General features: G+C 42.7%; 4 protein-coding genes and 1 pseudogene across 4 annotated transcripts; 2 read left to right on the plus strand and 3 right to left on the minus strand.

Annotated features, from left to right (window-relative positions):
- Positions 1-348: 348 nt before the first annotated feature.
- On the plus strand, positions 349-4,779 carry LOC125022952 (putative protein MSS51 homolog, mitochondrial). Its single transcript, XM_047609965.1, has 7 exons — positions 349-773; positions 1,585-1,790; positions 2,262-2,411; positions 2,562-2,686; positions 2,776-3,339; positions 3,448-3,541; positions 4,241-4,779. Exons 2-7 carry the CDS (start codon positions 1,774-1,776, stop codon positions 4,443-4,445), a joined length of 1,155 nt encoding a protein of 384 aa, XP_047465921.1. The 5' UTR covers positions 349-773; positions 1,585-1,773; the 3' UTR covers positions 4,446-4,779.
- A 150-nt stretch (positions 4,780-4,929) lies between these two features.
- On the minus strand, positions 4,930-6,331 carry LOC125022955 (myeloid-associated differentiation marker-like protein 2). Its single transcript, XM_047609967.1, has one exon. The coding sequence runs from the start codon at positions 5,886-5,888 to the stop codon at positions 5,040-5,042; it is 849 nt and encodes a 282-aa protein (XP_047465923.1). The 5' UTR covers positions 5,889-6,331; the 3' UTR covers positions 4,930-5,039.
- A 270-nt stretch (positions 6,332-6,601) lies between these two features.
- On the minus strand, positions 6,602-8,912 carry LOC125022953 (annotated as a pseudogene).
- Positions 8,913-10,931: 2,019 nt separating this feature from the next.
- LOC125022954 (myeloid-associated differentiation marker-like protein 2) lies at positions 10,932-11,981 on the minus strand. The gene has a single exon (XM_047609966.1). The coding sequence runs from the start codon at positions 11,932-11,934 to the stop codon at positions 11,038-11,040; it is 897 nt and encodes a 298-aa protein (XP_047465922.1). The 5' UTR covers positions 11,935-11,981; the 3' UTR covers positions 10,932-11,037.
- A 921-nt stretch (positions 11,982-12,902) lies between these two features.
- cog7 (component of oligomeric golgi complex 7) lies at positions 12,903-20,542 on the plus strand. Its single transcript, XM_047609955.1, has 17 exons — positions 12,903-13,390; positions 14,852-15,000; positions 15,129-15,245; positions 15,383-15,551; positions 15,636-15,718; positions 15,817-15,939; positions 16,030-16,228; positions 16,313-16,440; positions 16,556-16,710; positions 16,822-16,938; positions 17,032-17,097; positions 17,531-17,717; positions 17,834-17,974; positions 18,140-18,223; positions 18,414-18,528; positions 19,504-19,647; positions 19,771-20,542. Exons 1-17 carry the CDS (start codon positions 13,225-13,227, stop codon positions 19,935-19,937), a joined length of 2,310 nt encoding a protein of 769 aa, XP_047465911.1. The 5' UTR covers positions 12,903-13,224; the 3' UTR covers positions 19,938-20,542.
- The last annotated feature ends 295 nt before the right edge of the window (positions 20,543-20,837 follow it).

Here is a 20,837-nt window from a genome sequence, read left to right on the forward strand (position 1 = left end):
TGGTGAAGCTGGAGTGCTGGGCGATGCTTCGTGGTGGCTGTGGACATTCCAAGGAGGTCAAGACGCTTGCAGTTCATGAAACAACTGATGGGGAGTCTGTAAAATGGGCTCGGTTATGTGGCGTCAGGTCAAACAATCGCATATGGCCACATCAGGCGTAACATTATGACCACCTTCCTTATGTTTTGTAGGTCTCCCTTGTGGATCCAGAACAGTTGTAACTTATCAGAGAATAGACATGGGTCTTCTGACGGGGTGTCCTGTGGTGTCTGGTAACAGGATGTTGTTAGTGGGGGGCTTTGGGTCCTGTGGGTTGGGGGGAGGGGCCTCTGTGGATCATCCCACAGATGTTTGATCGGTTTGGGATCTAATGAATTTGGAGGGCAGGTCAACACCTTGTGCTTTGAGTTGTTTCTGAACAATTTTTGTGTGTGTGTCAGGCTGCATCCTGGCTGCTAACATGTCTAAGTAACACTGGCATGATTTCTTGGTTGAGTAGTGGATGTTGGCAGGCTACTGATGGAGACCTCAGATGAGGCTCCTAGGACACCCGGGAATAGGTGGAGATGAAGAGGAATTGGGTGGCGTAGTAAACGTCCTGGAGTGAATCTAAAGAACAAAGACATTGGATTGACTGGCTCAGAAGAATATAGGCAGACACTGAGGAGCACTGGAAAAGACGTGGAGAATGAGGTGATGGTGACAGTGGAAGACGTCAGGAGTTGGAGCGGCGGGAACAGCCTGAAATCACCTCAGAGGAGGGGAAACAGAACGTGAGGCGACATTTCTTTCTTACTGAACTTTCACTTCAGTTGATAAAGCACATGAAATATCAGTCAAGGAACATAACGTGAAGTTACTTCAGGATGGGATCCAGTCTAATCCCAATGATCTTCTCATATGCAGTAAAGCAAGTATCCCCATGTGGCTATCTTAGGATATAACTTTTAAATGTTTAAAATAACTAACAGTGTTCTGTCACGGCACCAACGACCCTGTGTTGGTGCCTTAACAGGGTGACACTGACCTCTTGTGGATGAATGTGGCAAAAGCACACAGAGATTGGTTAAGGGGTTAAAGCACAGGTCTTCAACAAGGGGTCCATGACCCCTAGGGGCTCCACTGAAGGACTGTAGGGGGGGTCGCAATTTCTTAAAATGATAAGATATTTTATATATTTTTTCCCCCACAAATTTAAATTAATTTAAATACACATTAACATATTTTAGCAGGGATGAAGATAGCTTAATATTGAATGCAAAGTGATATATTTATAAACAGCACTAGGCCAAGTTTATTATAGAGCACATATAGTAGGTAGGGGGTCCCTACTTAACCTCTCCATCAGTTTGAGGGTCTTTGACCTAAAAAACATTGAAGGCCCCTGGGCTAAGGAGTCCAGACTGTGTCCTGGTGGGTCAGCCCTAAAATGAATGAACCAGTGTTTTCGAACTGACGCAGAAATATGTTACTTAGCAAAGGGAGGTCTGCTTAGAGGTAGCTCTGTGTCGAATTGTATCCTTCAGTCATTGGCTGGTGTGTGTGGCATTTTCTCACTTGCCTCCGTATGTTTTTATTTATCAGTTGCATACAGGAGTCTTCCTCTTGCGAAGTCAAGAAAGGTCTGGACGTGTCAGACCTTTCTAGAAGGCAGAGCACAGGTGCTATATCTGGCAGCGCAGCCCCCCGGCAGGCCGCTCACATATCAAACCAAGCGGAGGAGCAGTAAGGGAAAGCAGCTGAACAGCTCCTGTGTCATTCACACAACTTAAAATGACAGAAACCGAAAGGTAAGTGGAGCTAGTTTAATTCTAGATATGATTGCCGGCCCACTTACTTTTGGAGTACATTTCTCTGTCTAAAGTTTGTCTTGGAGCTGACAGATGTGTGAAGCCACGATTGAACACAACCTCCATGTGCTTGTCAGCAGAGGCAGCTTGACATTTGAATGGCATTTTGAGATACTAGGCAGCGCGCACTGTTTTGTCGCTTTTGTTCGAGGGTTCCCCGCTGTTTTCCTCACTTTCTGCTGGAGTTGTCACCACTAAGTTTCAAGCCTCATGTCTGTAATGCATTACTCAACATCAGACTGCCTGTGCATTCAGTCAGGGCCTAGCAAATGCCCTGGTCTAAGAATAGAACAGTATGACTCCTGTGGACCACTGTTCAATGGCCTGAACACAGCTTACCAAGACAGATAATTGGTGTGTTTATAGGTGTTATTCAGTATCAATCATCTTGTTTTAACGCTCCCTATGTAGACCTGGTCCAGAGGCCAAAAGTAAACCTATGGCCTTCCGATCCCAGAAGGAGATGTTTGAGAAGATGGAGGAGTCGTTCAAAGTGTGTGCTTCCTGCGAGAAGCGGCCAAATGAACTTTCAAACCCACAGAGCCTGAAGCGCTGTGTCAGGTAAATATATATATATATATATACATATATATATATATATTTTTTTTTTTTTTTTTTTTTTTTTTTTTATAGTTCTTTTCATTTCCTGTGCTGCCCAGATGCACTTAATCAAAGTAATTGATTTCCTTGTTCTGTCATCTCTGCGGCCAGATGTCTAAATGTTTACTACTGCTGTAAAGACTGCCAGAAGAACGACTGGCCCAAACACAAGAAGTTCTGTCCACAGCTACGTTTAGCCGCCATTGATAGAGCTGTGGAGTGGCTTTTGGTCAAAGGTATTAAGAAAGGAGTAAGGTATTTTTATTACCTCTACTACTACTACTACATGTATTGTCTAAACTTCGAATTTCTCTTCCATCGTCAGGAGACCTTCCATTCCCTACAGAAAAATGGTCAAAGCCGCAGTCAGAGATCAAAGGTTGGGACGACTGGCTTGCCATGCAGGGAGACCTGACGCCGCGCCTCGACCCCATTTTAAACGGTTCAAACATGAAAGACTTGTGGACCAGCGCCGGCAGGCCTCGGCCCGACGATGACGACCTGAAGCAGGCCCTGTGGAGGGTCTGCAGTGAGTTCTTCTCCAGGCCGATGACGATCGCCTGGGGGATGAGGCTGTTTGGCCTCAACCCTTACTCCAGACCTCTCACCATTCACCTGGTGGGGGTGGGCCAGAGTGAGACACTGGCAGCCAGGCTGACTGACTACGACGAGCTGAACAACATGTTCCCCGGACACCAGGGCATCGTGATAGTCATGGTGGGACCGGAGGTGTTGGACGGCCCCATCGTGAGGCCTCCTCTTAGAGAGACTGGACCCAAGGATAGGGTCTATATCAGTGCCTACAAGGGGCTCTACCACCAGTTCTGGGAGGATGTGGTGGAGAAGGAGGAAGCTGCCAAGCCAGACCTGGTGGTTGGATTTAATCCTGGTGAGCACAACACATATGAATCCAGATGCTCCTTCTAGACAAGATGTTAATCATTCAGAACCCTCCATGATTCTCTTGTGTGATTCTTTTCTATGTGTGTGTATTCAGGGTTTGATGCCAGTCAAGGCCTGGACCAAGGTTGGCTTCCGACACTTCTGCTCCTCAGGGATTATGAGATTCCTTCTCTGTTCACTGCTCTCAGGTGAGTGGCCACACAATTCTATACTCACATTAAAGTTGCATTGCTTCCTTTATACATTCACTAGAGGAAATATTCTACCTTTAATCGACATATTCTTGGCCAATATTAAAATTAAAGCAGCACAGTAGCTTCAGTTATGCAAAACTAGGTAAAATGGTTCAACCTAGCTTCTCGTCCTCCACGACATCAAATGCACAACGCCTTTTACTGTACATGATGAATAAATCTGTCACGTCCTTATAAATATCTTGAGGGAATTTCTTGAAAGTTTGTATAAATATTCACGTAAACTTAAGAGTGAAGTGATTCCATTTTGGAGGTCAAAGGACGAGATCACCGTGGCCGCACAAAACACATTTGCACCCATGCCTATAGTATTTGTATTCTAAGGATGCTGCTAATGATGACAATTTATAGTCAGAAGCTCAAAGGTGAACATTGATGTAATGCAATGTAGATATGCTATGAAGTGCACACTGACTCGTGGAGGCTGCAAGGCTATAATTCTAGTTTGCATCACTGTACTGTTTCACAAGTGAACTGGAGTATGCAAATATACCAAACGTTCGATGAATGTATTAACTCCACAGTAAACCATATCACGGTGCTGCCTCCTTATCACTGAGACTAATTGTGTACAAGTTACACATCCACTTCTGCGCACAGCTTGTGTAAAGTCCACTCTTCCTCCACTTGCAGCGAGACGGAGATGACCTACTCCCTGCAGATCCTGCTGGAGCTGGAGATGGACATGAAGGGAAGCGGGGCCAACCCCTTTGGCTCACTGAAGCCTGAGGTGGTGGGCACGTGTCTCAACAAGCCGCCCGTCTACTGCAACTCCCACTACTTCTGTTTCCAGGGTCTGCTGGAGACTGTGGAGTTCGAGGAACCAGAGGAGACCTGAATTAAGGAGCTAAGTGCAGATGCACAGACACCCTGTTACCTATTTCTACTGGACATTTTTTTTTTTTTTTTGGACTATGAAGTTTCATTTTTATATATATATACGGAGTTATTAACGTTTAATCCTGTAAAAAATCACACACAGGTGTTGGAATACTTGTGTTTTACTTGTAATTAAAAAGCTAGTGTGCTATTACTTAGTGGGTACATGTGCACATGCAACATTTGCATTCGCTATCTCAGTTTCTCGCAACTGCCACGCTTGTGAAATTTGCATATATTGTCTGTGACCTTATGCTATGTTTGCAGAAAGGCAATAAAACTTTGTAGCAATACTCAAATGCCTACTGACATTTCAAGTCACACTAAAAACACGTCTGAATGATTCTTCTCATTTATAGGTATCGTCTGAAATACATTCTTATATCACTTAAAATGTGGAACATTTAAGAGCATAAAATGTATTTTTTAGTAACATATAGCTGCCTAAATTGGTTTTGAGTTCATTTATGACATCACAATACACATATTGTAGTATATTATATCCACTCCTAAGCAAGAGATAAACACAAACAAATCTTGTCATTTCTAATTTCTAGCGATCTTTAAACGCTAAAACCAGGTCGACGATGTAAAGAACAAAGTTGATGATGGCTCCCAAGGTGACAGTGTTCAAGTCTGCTTTGACACACTTTCTACAGCCGTAATAACTTTCCCCGATGTGGTACAGTTTGTAAGCATAGACGCACCAAACGATGATGGCCAACACGTACAGCACCGCTGCCAGTATGTCGAACACGAGTTCCAACTTGTTCAGCCCGAATGGGATTAGAGCCCGAAGGAGCTTGAGCAGATGGATAACCATGATGATCACAGTGACCAGGAGGCAAACAAAAAAAATGATGATGCAGAATACCGTCCAGGAAAGGTGAACAGTCCAGCTCATGCTCCTTAAGAAATCACTGGCAGCAGCGAGAATAATGCATCCTATGAAAGCCTCTAGTTTGCGGAGGATTCCTCTCACGGTGGAAAAGTAGCCCTTTGGACACTTCATCTTTTGCATCACGCCGTCCACCCAGAAGATCACAGCGGCGACGAGTGAGAAGATGAAACCCAGGATGCTGCCGACGCACTCGAGACAGAGAAAGACGGCTCCGAAGATGATCGTGGCAGAGGTGATCATCGCGGCACACAGCAGCGTCAGGCCGCAGGACAGGTCGTCCCAGTCGGGGAGTATGGCGGACAGGAGGACATTCAGCTTCATGATCTCCATCACCAGCAGAACCACAGGCACGACGATGCAGAAAACCCAGACAAACTCACACCAGATCCCCCACGGACTCACCATCCTGCCTCTGGAGATGACCGTGATGAAAGCCAGAGTGCTGAAGATTATCTCCAAGAGCCGCAAAATGGCTTTGGGGCTTTTGAAAGGGCCACACATGATTCTCGAAATCCAGGAGTCAAAAAGTGGGAAAAAAGTAGCTCCTCTGTGAGATGAAGAGCACTCGCCGCCTCTTGGTCAGACACTGTGACCACATCATTCCTTGTTCAGTTCCCCATAGGGGCAAGTCTTGCATGACATGCAGATATCGGTTACAGTTCCTTTTATTCAAATGTCCTGTTTTATGATTTGCTCTTTAGACTCTTGGTTATATTCAGCTTCCCATGAATGTCTGAAGTGGTAGGAGGCTGCTGTTGACTTTTGCCTCATTTTAATACGGAGCAGATTGTATTTCCACTCCTAAAAACTGCAGCTTTCTTCATATTGTCCCTAGTTAAAGCAGTAATTAACTTCTATTTAGATTTCTTCATGTACATTTGTTTGTACTCAATGATTTACTCAGCGGGCAAGATCAGGATGACCAAAATAAATAAGCCTTTCCTTTTTCTTTTTATCTTTCATCTTTGTCATGTTTGTCTTCCACTAATTTAACTACAACTGTATCTCTTTCATATGCACACGCACACACACACATTCTTTGTCTTTTTAAGCCTTTGTCATGTTTTAGAGCATCACTTTTCGCATCCAGACCCGTGTGTGTCTGTGTGACGGTTTTCATAAAACACGGGTGTGATTATTCATCCGTAATTACATTTTCAAGCATTTCACATTTAGTCAAAAAAGCACATGAGAAAAAAATCACATAGCTTGAATCACAATTCAGGTGTGTTTATTCATAATGCATTTGGTTAAAAAAAAAAAATGGACAATACAATAAAGATAAAAGTAACATTTGAATTCCAACTAACTAGTTTTTCAATTGAAATTCACTGTTGACATGACAAAATGAAAATTTGAATTCTGATTTGTGCACAGCTACATACACCGATCAGGCATAACATTATGACCACCTTCCTAATATTGTGTAAGTCTCCCTTGTCCCTCCAAAACTGTTGTGACTCATCAGAGAATGGACATGTCTGGTAACAGAACGTTGCCAGTGGGGGTCTTTGAGTCCTATGGGTTGAGGGGAGGGGCCTCCCAGTACCCCACAGATACTTGATCAGTTTGGGATCTAGTGAATTTGGAGGTCAGGTCATCACCTTGCGCTGTTTTGTGAGTTGTTTCTACACCATTTTTGTGACCTGCTGATAACAGCAGTATTTTCCTGAGGAGTGCTGTGATAATGAGTAGCCTAGGAATGAAGACAACTACTGCAGAAAACAAGTCAAAATTGAAGAACATCAAAACCCATACACATATTCCTTATTAGTGAGATTGTTTATAAAAACTGAACACATCTAGGAAACTTTAGAGAGGAGTCTTAACTCCTCTAATCTATGTTTAATGCTGCATGGAGAAATATATGGCAAAGACAGAAAGGCAGAATTCTGAGTTTATGTGCGTTTAAAGCCGCAGATACCAAGCAAAGTAAAAATGAGGTCCACTGTGAAAAGAATGAGATTCACATATGTCAGAAATGCAACCATAAACTGAATGGCCCATATGCAGAAGCTGGAGTGGACAGTCGCTGGGACGCGGATTGTTTCTGAACATAAAAATGGCCACAGAATAGCAGCAAGAATGTACAGCACAACAGATATCACCAGGAATATGAACACAAACCTGTCCAGGTTAAATGGCAGACATTTCTTCAGATTTTTGAGGATGTTGGTGGCTATGATTACTGGCAGGATGGGAAACGGGATGATGTACGCTATGACGCATATGATCAAAGCTGGCTTGTCCCTGTAACCAGTCAGTGAGACGAAAATCATGCAGCTCACGAAGGCCTCCATCACCTTCCAGAATCCGGGCAGCGCAGACAGGTAGCTCCCTTTCTTTTTATCCATAAATTTCTCCTTCACCACCTCCAGCACATAGACAACTCCAGACAGGATAGCGAATATGCTCACTATCAAGCCGTACAGACATTTCAGGCAGGCGTAGAAGTTGGCATAAGTGATAGCGACAGAGATGGTCATGAGTGAAGAAGACATGGCCATCCCCGTGGCAAAGTCAGACCAGTCCATGCCAAACGTATCGAGTATATTGTCAAGCTTCATCATCTCGATAATGGTGATGATGAGGGTCATGATGGCGCAGAAGCTCCAGGTGAACATAGCATAGTTCCAGTAGCTGTGGCTGCTCCCTCCTCTGAATAAAGCCAGGATGAAGGTGACCAGAGACAGAATGATCTGAGCCATGTGCAGCGCCCCTCTTCCAGATAACAGAGTAGAAGGTGTGAACACCGCCTTGGACACAGTGTCCTTAACCTGGTCAATTATTCCCATCTCTTTAAATGAGCTGAAGAGCAGTTGTTGTGGATGTCCTCCCAGGTAGCTGCTGCTTGAGGTTTGTTGGACTTCTGCTGCCGCAGCTGGGTCTGAAGTTTAGTCCCGTCAGTTGTGGTGGCTTACCCCTAATGGATCTGTGCACTTGGTACGTGCCAGGTTATAATTTAAAGGCTAGGCTGAAAGCCCTAGGGACATATATTAGTTTTAAGTGGAATAAACTAGTGTGACCAGTAAGAGCTAGGATTCGGAGCTACCGTTCAAGTTGCCTATAGTTTTACTGTCTTGTGGTTATCTTTGTACCGGTGTAAAAGGGGAAATAGCTGTCAACAAAGTCTTCTGACCTTTAGAGTAAAATTTTATTTTCAGGCCCAGCTTTAGCAATTGCAACAGCTCAAGGAATCAATCAAATCAGATATTTGTTAAACTGGTATTCATAAATCAGATAAACAGCTTAAAATCAATCATGTGATGTCAAATCAGTATAATCTTTATCAGATTCCGATCTAAAAATATTAATCAAAAAGAATTACTTATGGGCTAGGTGGATGAGGAAGGGGTATAAAAAATGTCCAAAAGTGTCCAAAAATCCTTTTGGGGAAGGGAAGGCGTCGAGTGAGCCTCACGACCGATACTTGGACTGCTAAGCAGGGGGAATCTAGACAGAACTTTTAAAGCCGAAATAGCACTGCAAGGGAGTTGGCTCAGTCCAGATGCAGCACAGTCCGTGTCCGAGGTGAAATTCCCGTAAAATACTTCTGCATTTCATCTTTTATACTTTTAATTTGAGACACATCCTATTTTCCATACGTCATCATGACTAACCATCCCCCCATTACTTTTATCCAATAAAGGTGTTACATTCATGACTTATTAATTAATACTTGGACCTTACACAGTAAAATCAGTATACCCAAATTAACACTGTAAGAGTTGATCTTAACACTTTTAAAGTGTCTATATGGGTTCACACCTCAGTGTTAATTTAACACTTTTTTGAGTGTTGGTACCTTTACACTAGGTTAGTGTAAATTTGACTCTTCTTGTAGTTAAATTTAACACTGCCTAATACCAACCAGTGTTAGTTTTTAACACTTTTAACACTTTTATGTAGTGTTAGCAATTAACTCTATCAGAGGACTATTTCTTAACTATGCAAGTGTTCCCCCATAACACTTAAAAGGTGTCAATATAATTCTTATATAATCCTACAAAAATACTTGGAAAATAAACTTTACTAAAGTAAAAAGGTAGTCATGTTTGGCAGTTCAAAAACATTTATTTTCAAACTTGCACCACAAATATTAGAACATGCAACAGTAAGATCCAGTGTAGGTATGTAGTGTTAGCACCACTTTAGCACGCTAGCTAGCAACTCCGAACCATTAGCATCATCTTATCACGTTTTATATCTGTGGTTACAAAGTGCATGACTCGTCTCATTCAGACAAAACGTCAAGCCAAACGTACCGTTTACTGCCGTTACTCACTTTCTATGTTACAGTGAGGCCAGGCATGCACCGTGCTAACCTCTAGCTCATTAAGCTGGTTTTCGGGTAATTAGTAACAGCGCGCCGAGTACAGTTTCCGTGGCTAATGGGGGTTGGGGGCGGCAATATTTAGACATTTACCCCTAGAGGTTTGATTTAGTGACACTTCCTTTTTACACTCGGTTTTGACAACTACTATATATCGACTGAGAGTTAATTATAATGGATTAACTCTACCCAGAGTATAATTAACTCTACTAGTGTATGTCTAGTTTAACACCAAGAATTCAACTTTTTTCAATTTGCTGTGTAGATCATTTTCTGTACTTTTCCACTAACTACGTGCTTGGACAACAGGTTTCAGTTCTCCTTTTTGCCCCTACTGTCTGATATCTGTATCCTGTTTTTCTTATTCTGCTCCTGATTTCACAAACACTGGTTACATTGCCTCAATTATTATTGATTTTACACTCTGGGTATAACATTCAATTACTGTTATATCAAATTACTCTTTGTCTTTTTAAGCCTTTGTCATGTTTTAGAGCATCACTTTTCGCATCCAGACCCGTGTGTGTCTGTGTGACGGTTTTCATAAAACACGGGTGTGATTATTCATCCGTAATTACATTTTCAAGCATTTCACATTTAGTCAAAATAGCACATGAGAAAAATATCCACATAGCTTGAATCACAATTCAGGTGTGTTTATTCACAATGCATTGAATTTTACATTTGGTTATAAAAAAAAATGGACAATACAATAAAGATAAAAGTAACATTTGAATTCGCAACTACCTAGTTTTTCAGTTGAAATACACTGTTGACATGACAAAATGAAAATTTGAATTCTGATTTGTGCACAGCTACATACACCGATCAGGCATAACATTATGACCACCTTCCTAATATTGTGTAAGTCTCCCTTGTCCCTCCAAAACCGTTGTGACTCATCAGAGAATGGACATGTCTGGTAACAGAACGTTCCCAGTGGGGGTCTTTGGGTCCTATGGGTTGAGGGGAGGGGAGATACTTGATCAGTCTCGGATCTAGTTAATTTGGAGGTCAGGTCATCACCTTGTGCTGTTTTGTGAGTTGTTTCTACACCATTTTTGTGACCTGCTGATAACAGCAGTATTTTCCTGAGGAGTGCTGTGATAATGAGCAGCCTATGAATGAAGACAACTACTGCAGAAAACAAGTCAAAATTGAAGAACACCAAAACCCATACACAGATTCCCTATTAATGAGATTTATAAAAACTGAACACATCTAGAAAACTTTAGAGAGAAGTCTTAACTCCTCTAATCTATGTTTAATGCTGCATGGAGAAATATATGGCAAAGACAGAAAGGCAGAATTCTGAGTTTATGTGCGTTTAAAGCCGCAGATACCAAGCAAGGTAAAAATGAGGTCCACTGTGAAAAGAATGAGATTCACATATGTCAGAAATGCAACCATAAACTGAATGGCCCATATGCAGAAGCTGGGTGGACAGTCGCTGGGACGCGGATTGTTTCTGAACATAAAAATGGGCCACAGAATAGCAGCAAGAATGTACAGCACAACAGATATCACCAGGAATATGAACACAAACCTGTCCAGGTTAAATGGCAGACATTTCTTCAGCTTTTTGAGGATGTTGGTGGCTATGATTACTGGCAGGATGGGAAACGGGATGATGTATGCTATGACGCATATGATCAAAGCTGGCTTGTCTCTGTAACCAGTCAGTGAGACGAAAATCATGCAGCTCACGAAGGCCTCCATCACCTTCCAGAATCCGGGCAGCGCAGACAGGTAGCTCCCTTTCTTTTTATCCATAAATTTCTCCTTCACCACCTCCAGCACGTAGACAACTCCAGACAGGATAGCAAATATGCTCACTATCAAGCCGTACAGACATTTCAGGCAGGCGTAGAAGTTGACATAGATGATAGCGACAGAGACGGTCATGAGTGAAGAAGACATGGCCATCCCCGTGGCAAAGTCAGACCAGTCCATGCAAAACATATCGAGTATAATGTCGAGCTTCATCATCTCAATAATGGTGATGATGAGGGTCATGATGGCGCAGAAGGCCCAGGCGAACATAGCGTAGTTCCAGTAGCTGTGGCTGCTCCCTCCTCTGAATAAGGCCAGGATGAAGGTGACCAGAGACAGAATGATCTGAGCCATGTGCAGCGCCCCTCTTCCGGATAACAGAGTAGAAGGCGTGAACACCGCCTTGGACACCGTGTCCTTAACCTGGTCAATTATTCCCATCTCTTTAAATGAGCTGAAGAGCAGTTGTTGTGGATGTCCTCCCAGGTAGCTGCTGCTTGAGGTTTGTTGGACTTCTGCTGCTTTGCCAGCTTCCAGCTGCACTTTCCATGCAGCCTGTTCCGGGTTACCTTCATAGTTTGCATAGCATTCATGGAACAGGCTGTGTGTAGTGATAATTATCTGCCACAGCTGATTAATACTTCGAGTCTGAAAGCATGACTGTGTAAAGCCACTATTTTAACATGTTAGATGACAGTTATTATTGAAAGTATTTTTTTTTTTGAATGAAACATTAAGCTAAGGTGCATGATCTCCAAATACCAGCAGAAGAAGTATTAATATTATTATACCTAATACATGAAGAGTGTGGTTTTCTGAATTAACCCACTATTAGGTCTGACAAGAGAAATATCCGGAGTGGTTTTAATAGGTGCAAAACTCAAAATAATAATAATAATAATAATAATAATAATAATAATAATATGCTGTTATTGTTATTATTATTATTATTAGTAGTAGTAGTAGTAGTAGTAGTAGTCGTAGTAGTAGTAGTAGTAGTATTTCATTTTGTAAAATGTTATTTATACAAGCACCACTGTTACATATGAAAACACAATCAGAGAAGTTAGTCCTATATATATATACAGTGTTTCTGTACATGTGATAAATAAACTAATGTTTATTCTTATAATACTTGTTTAAGGTATTAGATAACCCAGACAAAAGGGTGACTAGAAAATCAAGTTCAGGATGCAGTTCAGCAACTTTTTTTTCTGCACGGACCTATTTATATGTGACACCACGCTAAGCTGGTCGTCCCCATTTGTACCTCTTTTTTTCAGTCAAGACACAATAATTATAAATTTAAAAAAACAAACAATTATTGATATTGTGTCGACAAAACGTATGTTGTTTATTAACTGTCTATTATTTTTAACAAGTAGGTCCGTTGTGTTGGTATTTGTTTGCGGGGAAGGTAAATAGAAAGCACAAGAGGAAGTTGTTGTCACTATCAGTAGTAAGACTGCTAGCATTTGGAAATATGATTTAACTTTTCTCCCTTTGAAGCCGTAAACCTTTAAAAAACAACTCTGGAGGAGGCGGTCGCGTTGTTGGAACTATATTTAGTCGTAATGGTTATTTCATTTTCCTGGGCTATTTATTTTATATTCGTGTCGAAGCCGTTGCTTGGGAAAAATTAGCCAGCCCGTCGCTAGCAATGGGTCGATGACACCCACTGCACCAGAAGAGTTTGAGTGGACACCACCCAGCTTGCGGCTCTGGTGAAGGATGGATTTCTCCAAGTTCCTGGACGATGATTTTGATGTGAAAGACTGGGTGAACGGCGCCTTCAAGGTGGTGCAGAAGGATGCGCCGGGGAAAGCAGACACACACGCAGCTACACTGGTCATGAAGCTACAGCTGTTCATCCAGGAAGTCAACAATGCTATCGAGGGCGAGTTCAAGTTAACTACTACCACTTAATGTATTTATATGTTGCTACTGTCAGAGTTTTCTCTTGGGAGCTACCTGTTTATACCTATTAAAGCAGCTAGCGACACCCAGCTAACGCATGCTAATGCGAGAGTCCTTCAATACACCGATCAACCACAACATTAAATCCACTGACAGGAGATGTGAATAACATTGACCATCTTGTGACAATACAATGTACTGATGGGAAGCTTTTGTACCAGGCATTCGCGTGGCTGTTACTTAGACATTTACCATCCACCTAGACCAGACCATATCAGTGACACCTCCTTGATGGCAGCAGTCATCCCCAGTGGGAAGCAACACACACACACACACACACACACACACACAACGTTTAAGGGCTCAAATAAACAAACAAACAAAAACATGAAAAATAGCACACAGTGTTGACCTGGCCTCCAAATTCACTAGTTCCCAAACTGGTCAAATATCTGTTTGGTGATCCACGCCCCCACTAACAACATCCTGTTACCAGACACCACAGGACACCCTCAGAAGACCCACGTCTATTCTCTGATTGTTCTGAATGTCTAAGGGAGACCTACACAATAATAGTAAGGTGGTCATAATGTTATGCCTGATGTGGATTTACAGTATGTGAGTGGTTGACCTGATGATCCCACTAGATCCCCAGCCGATCAAGTATCTGTGGGGTGGTCTACAGAGGCCTCTCCCCTCAACCCGTAGGACCATAGGACTGTTTTTGGAGGCACAAGGGAGACCTACACAATATTAGGAAGGTGGTCATAATGTTATGCCTGATCTGTGTTAATGCTACCCATTGACTTACATGAGGGCTGTTTTACTTTAATCATATATGAGACATGACATGTTAGAAAAAGCTTTCAGTGGAACTGAAATGCATCTCTACTTCAGTGTAATTAACAAGTGGTTCTATTCATATTGCATCCTAACAATATGTTGCAACTGGGGATTATAGACTAATATGCTGATAAGTTTTCAGTTAATTGTTTTGTCTGCTAAGTGCCACAGTATAGTGCCCAAACATTTCCTCTTTGTCTACCGCATGGGGCAAAGAGGAAATGAATAAAATCATTATAAGTTAGAAAAAGCAAACATCTGACAATAAACTATCAATATATTAGCTGATTATGTTCTGTCTACTGATTCATCTTCCGCCCGTGTCCAGGAAAATGGTGTCCCTGTTTAGGAGATTTTCCACCGTTTCAATTTATTATAAGATAATTAGAACAAGACCAATATTCTGACTCATTTCCATACACTGACTAATGAGTAAGAAGCACAGGGAAATCTGGCCTTTGCCTGAAAAATTAAAATTTCCTTGAGGCTTTGACTCATTTACAAACAGAGCCATTGCATCACCTCCTATGAGATGAAAGCTGTAATTTCTTGCATCTTTTAATAACTGAGCCTTTGCTGACTGCGTATCGTTGTGTAGAGAGCAGCAATCAAGCTCTTCAAAATATGCCCCGAGTGCTACGAGACGTGGAGGCTCTGAAACAGGAGGCCTCCTTCCTGAAGGAGCAGATGGTCCTGGTCAAAGAGGACATCAGGAAGTTTGAGCAAGAAACGGTGCAGTCCATGCAGGTGTGTGAACTCTCCCACAACTGTGCTTATTCGTGATTTGCAAGCGATGTAGAAGGTAGAACCGCCAAAGGTGCTCTGATGATATTTTTATGCTTGAACTGTACATTGTGTGGATCGCGATTGATCAGGTCCTGGTGGAGATCGATCAGGTGAAGGGTCGCATGCAGCTGGCAGCTGAAGCACTTCAGGAGGCAGATAAGTGGAGCACGCTGAGTGCGGACATCGAGGAAACCTTCAAAACACAGGTGATAATGAAAGAAGCCGCCGGAAAACTTCACTTGTTATAGTTTGTCTTCTTGCTTAGTGGTCGTTGACTTTGCTGCTCCTCTTGATCCATATATGTTCCTAATAATATTAATAACACTGTTCTATGCGTTTCCAGGACTTTGCAGTAATTTCCTCCAAGCTGACCAGCATGCAGAACAGCCTGGCCATGCTGGTGGACACACCGGACTATTCTGAAAAGTGTGTCCATCTGGAGGCTCTGAAAAACAGACTGGAGGCCATGGCCAGCCCGCAGATAGTTGCAACTTTTAATTCCATGTCTTTAGGTGAGAACTCTGGCGAGAGCTTTTCTTACCCGTAGTTAGCATCCAGTCTGCTCTAAGTTTACATACTTTTTTCTCTCTCCGCAGACCAAGCCAAGCTGTTTGTTAAAGTCTTCACAGAGATAGACAGAATGCCCCAGCTCCTTGCATACTACTACAAGTGTCACAAGGTAGGGACTGTAGGTCATTAATGACAATATCACAAAATCCAGTTTCTTACTAAATGAAATCGTGTGAATGTATACGTGTTGTGTTTTGCCATCTCCAGGGCCAGTTGGTGAGCGTATGGCAGGATCTCTCTCAGAGCGAGCTCAGTCTGAATCAGCAGCTGGCTGAATTCTACGACACCCTGCTCTCCTCTTGGCATGCTCAGCTTCAGTGGAGCAGCCAGGTGAGACACATTTCAGTACCAAGATAGAGACACTTCATTGGTGTTATTTTCAAGATCAAACGCTAACCCGTTATTTGAAAATTGCTGCAGGTGTTCAAGAACCCCGATGAAGTGGTGACGGTGCTGCTGATCCAGACGCTGGGGGCCTTGGTGCCATCGATCCCCGTGTGCCTGAGCACGGCCATGGAGCGGGCAGCCCAAGAGCAGCGCCTGGACACTCTGCTGGAACTCCATCAAACCACGTCCACATTCGGACAAAACCTGGAGGCTGCAATGCTGCCACATTTAGGTCTGTGCGTAGATGAGACGTTACTATAGGTGCTGACAACGTGGGATGTTTTGTTCTCATGTTCTTCCTGCGTTTCCTCCACAGGTGAGAACAACCTGCTGAAGGTGAACGAGCTGGTCTGTGCGCTGTACGACCCCTATAAATCTTACCAACTGCAGTATGGAGATCTGGAGGAAGCTCACCTCCTCATCCAGATCAGCGCTGTACCTTTGGTTAGACAACTCAAATATATACGCATGCACAAGATAGTAGATTTATTAAAACCACAGCAAATATTTTAATTTGACTCACATGCCAACTCTTGTTTGGTGCTTTCTCTCGTTTTAGGAGCATGGAGAGGTAATTGATTGCGTAGAAGAGTTGAGCCACTCTGTTGGCAAGTTGTTTGGCCTGGCAAGTGCTGCTGTGGACCGCTGTGTCAGACTGACTGATGGACTTGCTGTGTGTGGCCTCCTCAAAGCCCTCAAAGCCCTTTTCACCAAGTAAACACGCTTTTCACAACATTAAACCTCTTTCTTTATGCATACAAATAGCCTCATTTTTTGTACGTGGACACGTTGTTGTCGCCAGCTTTAATGCTGTGACTCTTCTAGGTATGTGTCTGACTTCTCCACGACACTCCAGTCAATCAGGAAGAAGTGCAAACTTGAGGATACGCCAAGTTCCTCTGTTTTCCAGGAGGACTGGACAGCCTTCCAGAACTCTGTCAGGTGGAGGACTTTTCTTTCGGTTTGCAATCATTAAATTACATGACAGATCATTACACAAGAAGACCTTAACCGTGGTTATTTTGTTCTTTACAGGATCATTGCCACATGTGGAGAACTGCTTAGGCAATGTGGGGCCTTTGAGCAACAGCTGTCAAACAGGTGAGAGACATGTGAAAGCGTCAATCTTAAATGTTTTTGGTAATCTGTCGCCTGAGACCCACTGGTGAACTTATTTAAAATCAGTACATTTACAGATTTCTGAATCTGGGTGTGTTAGGGGTCACTGTTGTGCGCAATCCCAATTTAAGCTCAGTCAGTTGGTTGTGATTTTTCTGCCATAGTAAAATAGCTGGGGTTCAGCTGACCAATAAAAACACTAGTGCAGAGCTGATAAGAACCTAAACTCCCCACCAGTTTTAGAGCTGAATGAGCTGCTTGGATCACTTGGAGCCGAGACATGGCCACGTTATTACTGTTTTTTAACCTGATTTCCTCCTCGAATGTATTGATCTCACCTGTCAGTGAGCACACTGTCTTAAGGCAAGATGTCACATTTTAAGCAAATGTTCTTTGTGATTGATCTTTCTGATAGGATCCTCGGCACTGCAGGTAAGTACTTGTCAGAGTCGTACAGCCCACGCAGCCTGGCTGGCATCCAGGAGGTGAGCTCCGGCGAGAGGAAGAGCGGCACCAAGAACCCTTGGCAGGAATACAACTACCTTCAGAGGGGAAACGTGGCTGAATACAACAACCTGATGGAGCTACTCTACTCATTAAAGGTATGGCGCAGGGCTTGGTGTCACACTCTCTGTAGATATCTTTCTCTGAAGGCAATTGTTGGTTCATCAAGAGCCCCGTGCAGCTGTTTCAGTCTTTTATTCTCCTCGTCTCACAGGAGAAGGGCACAGGGAACTCCAGCTTGTTAGCAGAGCCCAGAACAGCTCTGACCAGACTCAATCAGCAGGCCAACCAGCTGGCCTTCGACTCCGTCTTCCTGCAGATCAAACACCAGCTCTGCCTCGTCTCCAAGATGGAGGTGATTACGTGTCAGGTTTCCACGTTATCCGATTTAAGACGAGGATAGATACGATTTGAGCGCACAAGTGCTGAGAGCTTTAGATCGTCTTTGTGCGTTTGAGTGTTTGAGCCTCTTTTAATGTGATCTCATGCTGTTTGATTTGTGTTCCTTGTATGCGTCTAGAGTCAAGAGGCACCTGGTTTTGGAGAGAGCTACACTGAAGACCTGCCTACTTTCAGCCTGTCGCCGCAAGAATACATTACAAATGTTAGTTTGAATATAATGAAACCTGTCACGTTGTGTTCAGAATAGTAACTGATGAAATAATTGTGTGCATCACACATCAGATGAAACAAACTAAAGACTTATGTGTTTTGTACACATTCTATACTCATTTGTCTACACTGTATATGGTACTCCCAGACGCCAGGTGACATGACTATTTTCATCCACACAGATAGGACAGTACCTGATGTCCCTGCCTCTACACTTGGAGCCTTTTGTGACGCAGGAAGATCCAGCACTAGAGATGGCCTTACATGCTGGGAAGCTGCCTTTCCCTCCAGAGCAAGGTTACTGTTTGAAACTTTCTTCGATTCCACTTGTTTTAGGCTCAGACTACAGGAGTTTTGGGTCGATACACTATTCCTAACAATCATTTGAGATATCTCAAAGGGTTGGCCTGGATTGTGTTAATGCACTGACTAAATAGTCAATAAGAGAAACCATGGAGGTGGAGCTGTGACTGTAAACATTTTAACCTTTATTGCTAACATTAGCATCATGCTACTGTAGACAAATATGAAAAATTCAAATTAAAATCTTTTAAATTTTACTGTTGCAGAATATTAAGAGGGTATATGCACTAATAAATTGCTGTATCACATAGGGTTGTAAAACTCCAATGCTGATCTTTTAATATTCAGTACCGGTTGATCCGAATCTTGATCCAAACTTAAATGAACAACATTTCCTCCCCTTAGAGATTCATAAAGGTACCATAAACACCATAAACTCCATAACCTTTTCACCGTTCCATGTTTGAAAGGGTATATAAAATAAAAACTGATCTAGTCCTCCCCCATTTTTGTTTGTTTTTATAGTTTATCAGTCATATTATTAACAAAACAGAAATCAATGAGGCACATTGTTCATTCTTTTTTTTTTGTGTGTGTCCATGTCAATCTTTCCAGCTATTCAGAATATTGTTCGTAAAGATTTGTTTGAACCTGCTTGGTGACATACATGTTTTCAGTTATTCGCTACAGCTGTTCCACAAATTTACTCCTTTTACTGATGTACAGTACATTTTTAAGTTAGTGTGTACCCGCTACTTTTGAAACATACACGTTCCTACAGGTTACTTTTCCTTAAATTATGTCCCAGTAACTACAAAGGATTGTGTTTAACTGATTCAGTCATTTTAATAATACCTGGATTGTCTCATCAGGAGAACCCTAGTCGAAGCCCAGCTCATCTCTTGTTCCCTTAACACCTTGTGAGCGGCTGCACTTTAAACCCCCCCTTCCTTCTCTCTTCTCTCTCAGGTGACGACCTCCCTGAGCTGGACAACACAGCGGACTACTGGTTGGGCTCCATCGCTCGGGCAACCATGCAGACCTACTGTGATGCCATTTTGCTTATCCCCCAACTCGGCACCCGTTCCACTAAGCAGCTGGCCACCGATATTGGTACGGTAACCAAACATGTTGGACACATTTAGTCCCATACTTTGCAGGACCGTGACATATGATGAAATTGTTATGAGTGGTTAATGAGAGCACCGGTTATCTCAATGTGTTTCTGCTCCACAGACTACCTGAGCAATGTGATGGATGCTCTGGGCCTGCAGCCCTCACGTGCCCTGCAACACATAGTCACACTGCTCAGAGCTAAACCAGAAGATTACAGGCAGACCGCCAAACTGCTGCCTCGCAGACTGGCCGCCACCATCGCTGCACTCCGGTGCATCGACTACTAACAACACGTTGTCCATAGGTACAGTGACTCCCAGAGCAGCACTGGAGATTACCTGTGATGTTAATACTAGCTGGTTTCCATGTTTACACCTCCTAGAATCTCAATTTTGCTAACAGCGATTCTCACTTAGGGCGGTGGCGTTTCAGGACATTCCTCCTGCTGAGTAGAGATTCAGGGGAATGTTGAGAGACTGAAATCAGGGTGATTGTGACCTTTTTCACGGATGTTGATGAGAGTGTGACTTTCAGTGATGTCCCGCCAGTGACAATGCCTTCCGGTCAAGGCAAACGGTGAATGTGTCTTGACTTCTCCTTTTTATTTCCTGCATTTCTTTGGTGAGGAGGGTCTGCGTCAGAGCACTTTTCATTTATATCATCAATATATTTGACATACTAATGTAGTTAATCGATTCAGTTAAATTAAGGTAATATTTCTGATATGGGCTGTGTTGATTTCTGTTAAAAGTAAAGCAGGAGGCTCATTCTCCTTCTTTCTATCGGTGTCGTAGTGACTGGACTAATCACTTCTCCATGTAGACATTTTTCCATAGGTTTTTTTCATGCAGTATCTTGAATATATGTACATAAAACATTGGCATCAACAATATAAAGTAGGCTGTTGTGTTTTTTTTTTCATTATTTCCCAGTAGGACTTTTTCAACTTTATGTTTGACCTTTTTCGCCCATATTATAATCCCACAGTTGTGACCTGTCTCTGTCTGATATCTAAAAGGATTTTAAGTTAACTAAAGCTAAATTTGTTTGCACGTTCTCGCCATAACTGTCACAGGAATCAAGGTAGGAATAAGAAGCACTGCTTAAAACTGTACTATTTTAGACGAAGTAATAATATGTGCGTTAAAAAGTAAATATTTATGGTTATTTAGTTGTTTTTTTAACCT

The sequence above is a fragment of the Mugil cephalus genome, chromosome 16, assembly GCF_022458985.1.
Source record: "Mugil cephalus isolate CIBA_MC_2020 chromosome 16, CIBA_Mcephalus_1.1, whole genome shotgun sequence".
NCBI lineage: Eukaryota > Metazoa > Chordata > Actinopteri > Mugiliformes > Mugilidae > Mugil > Mugil cephalus.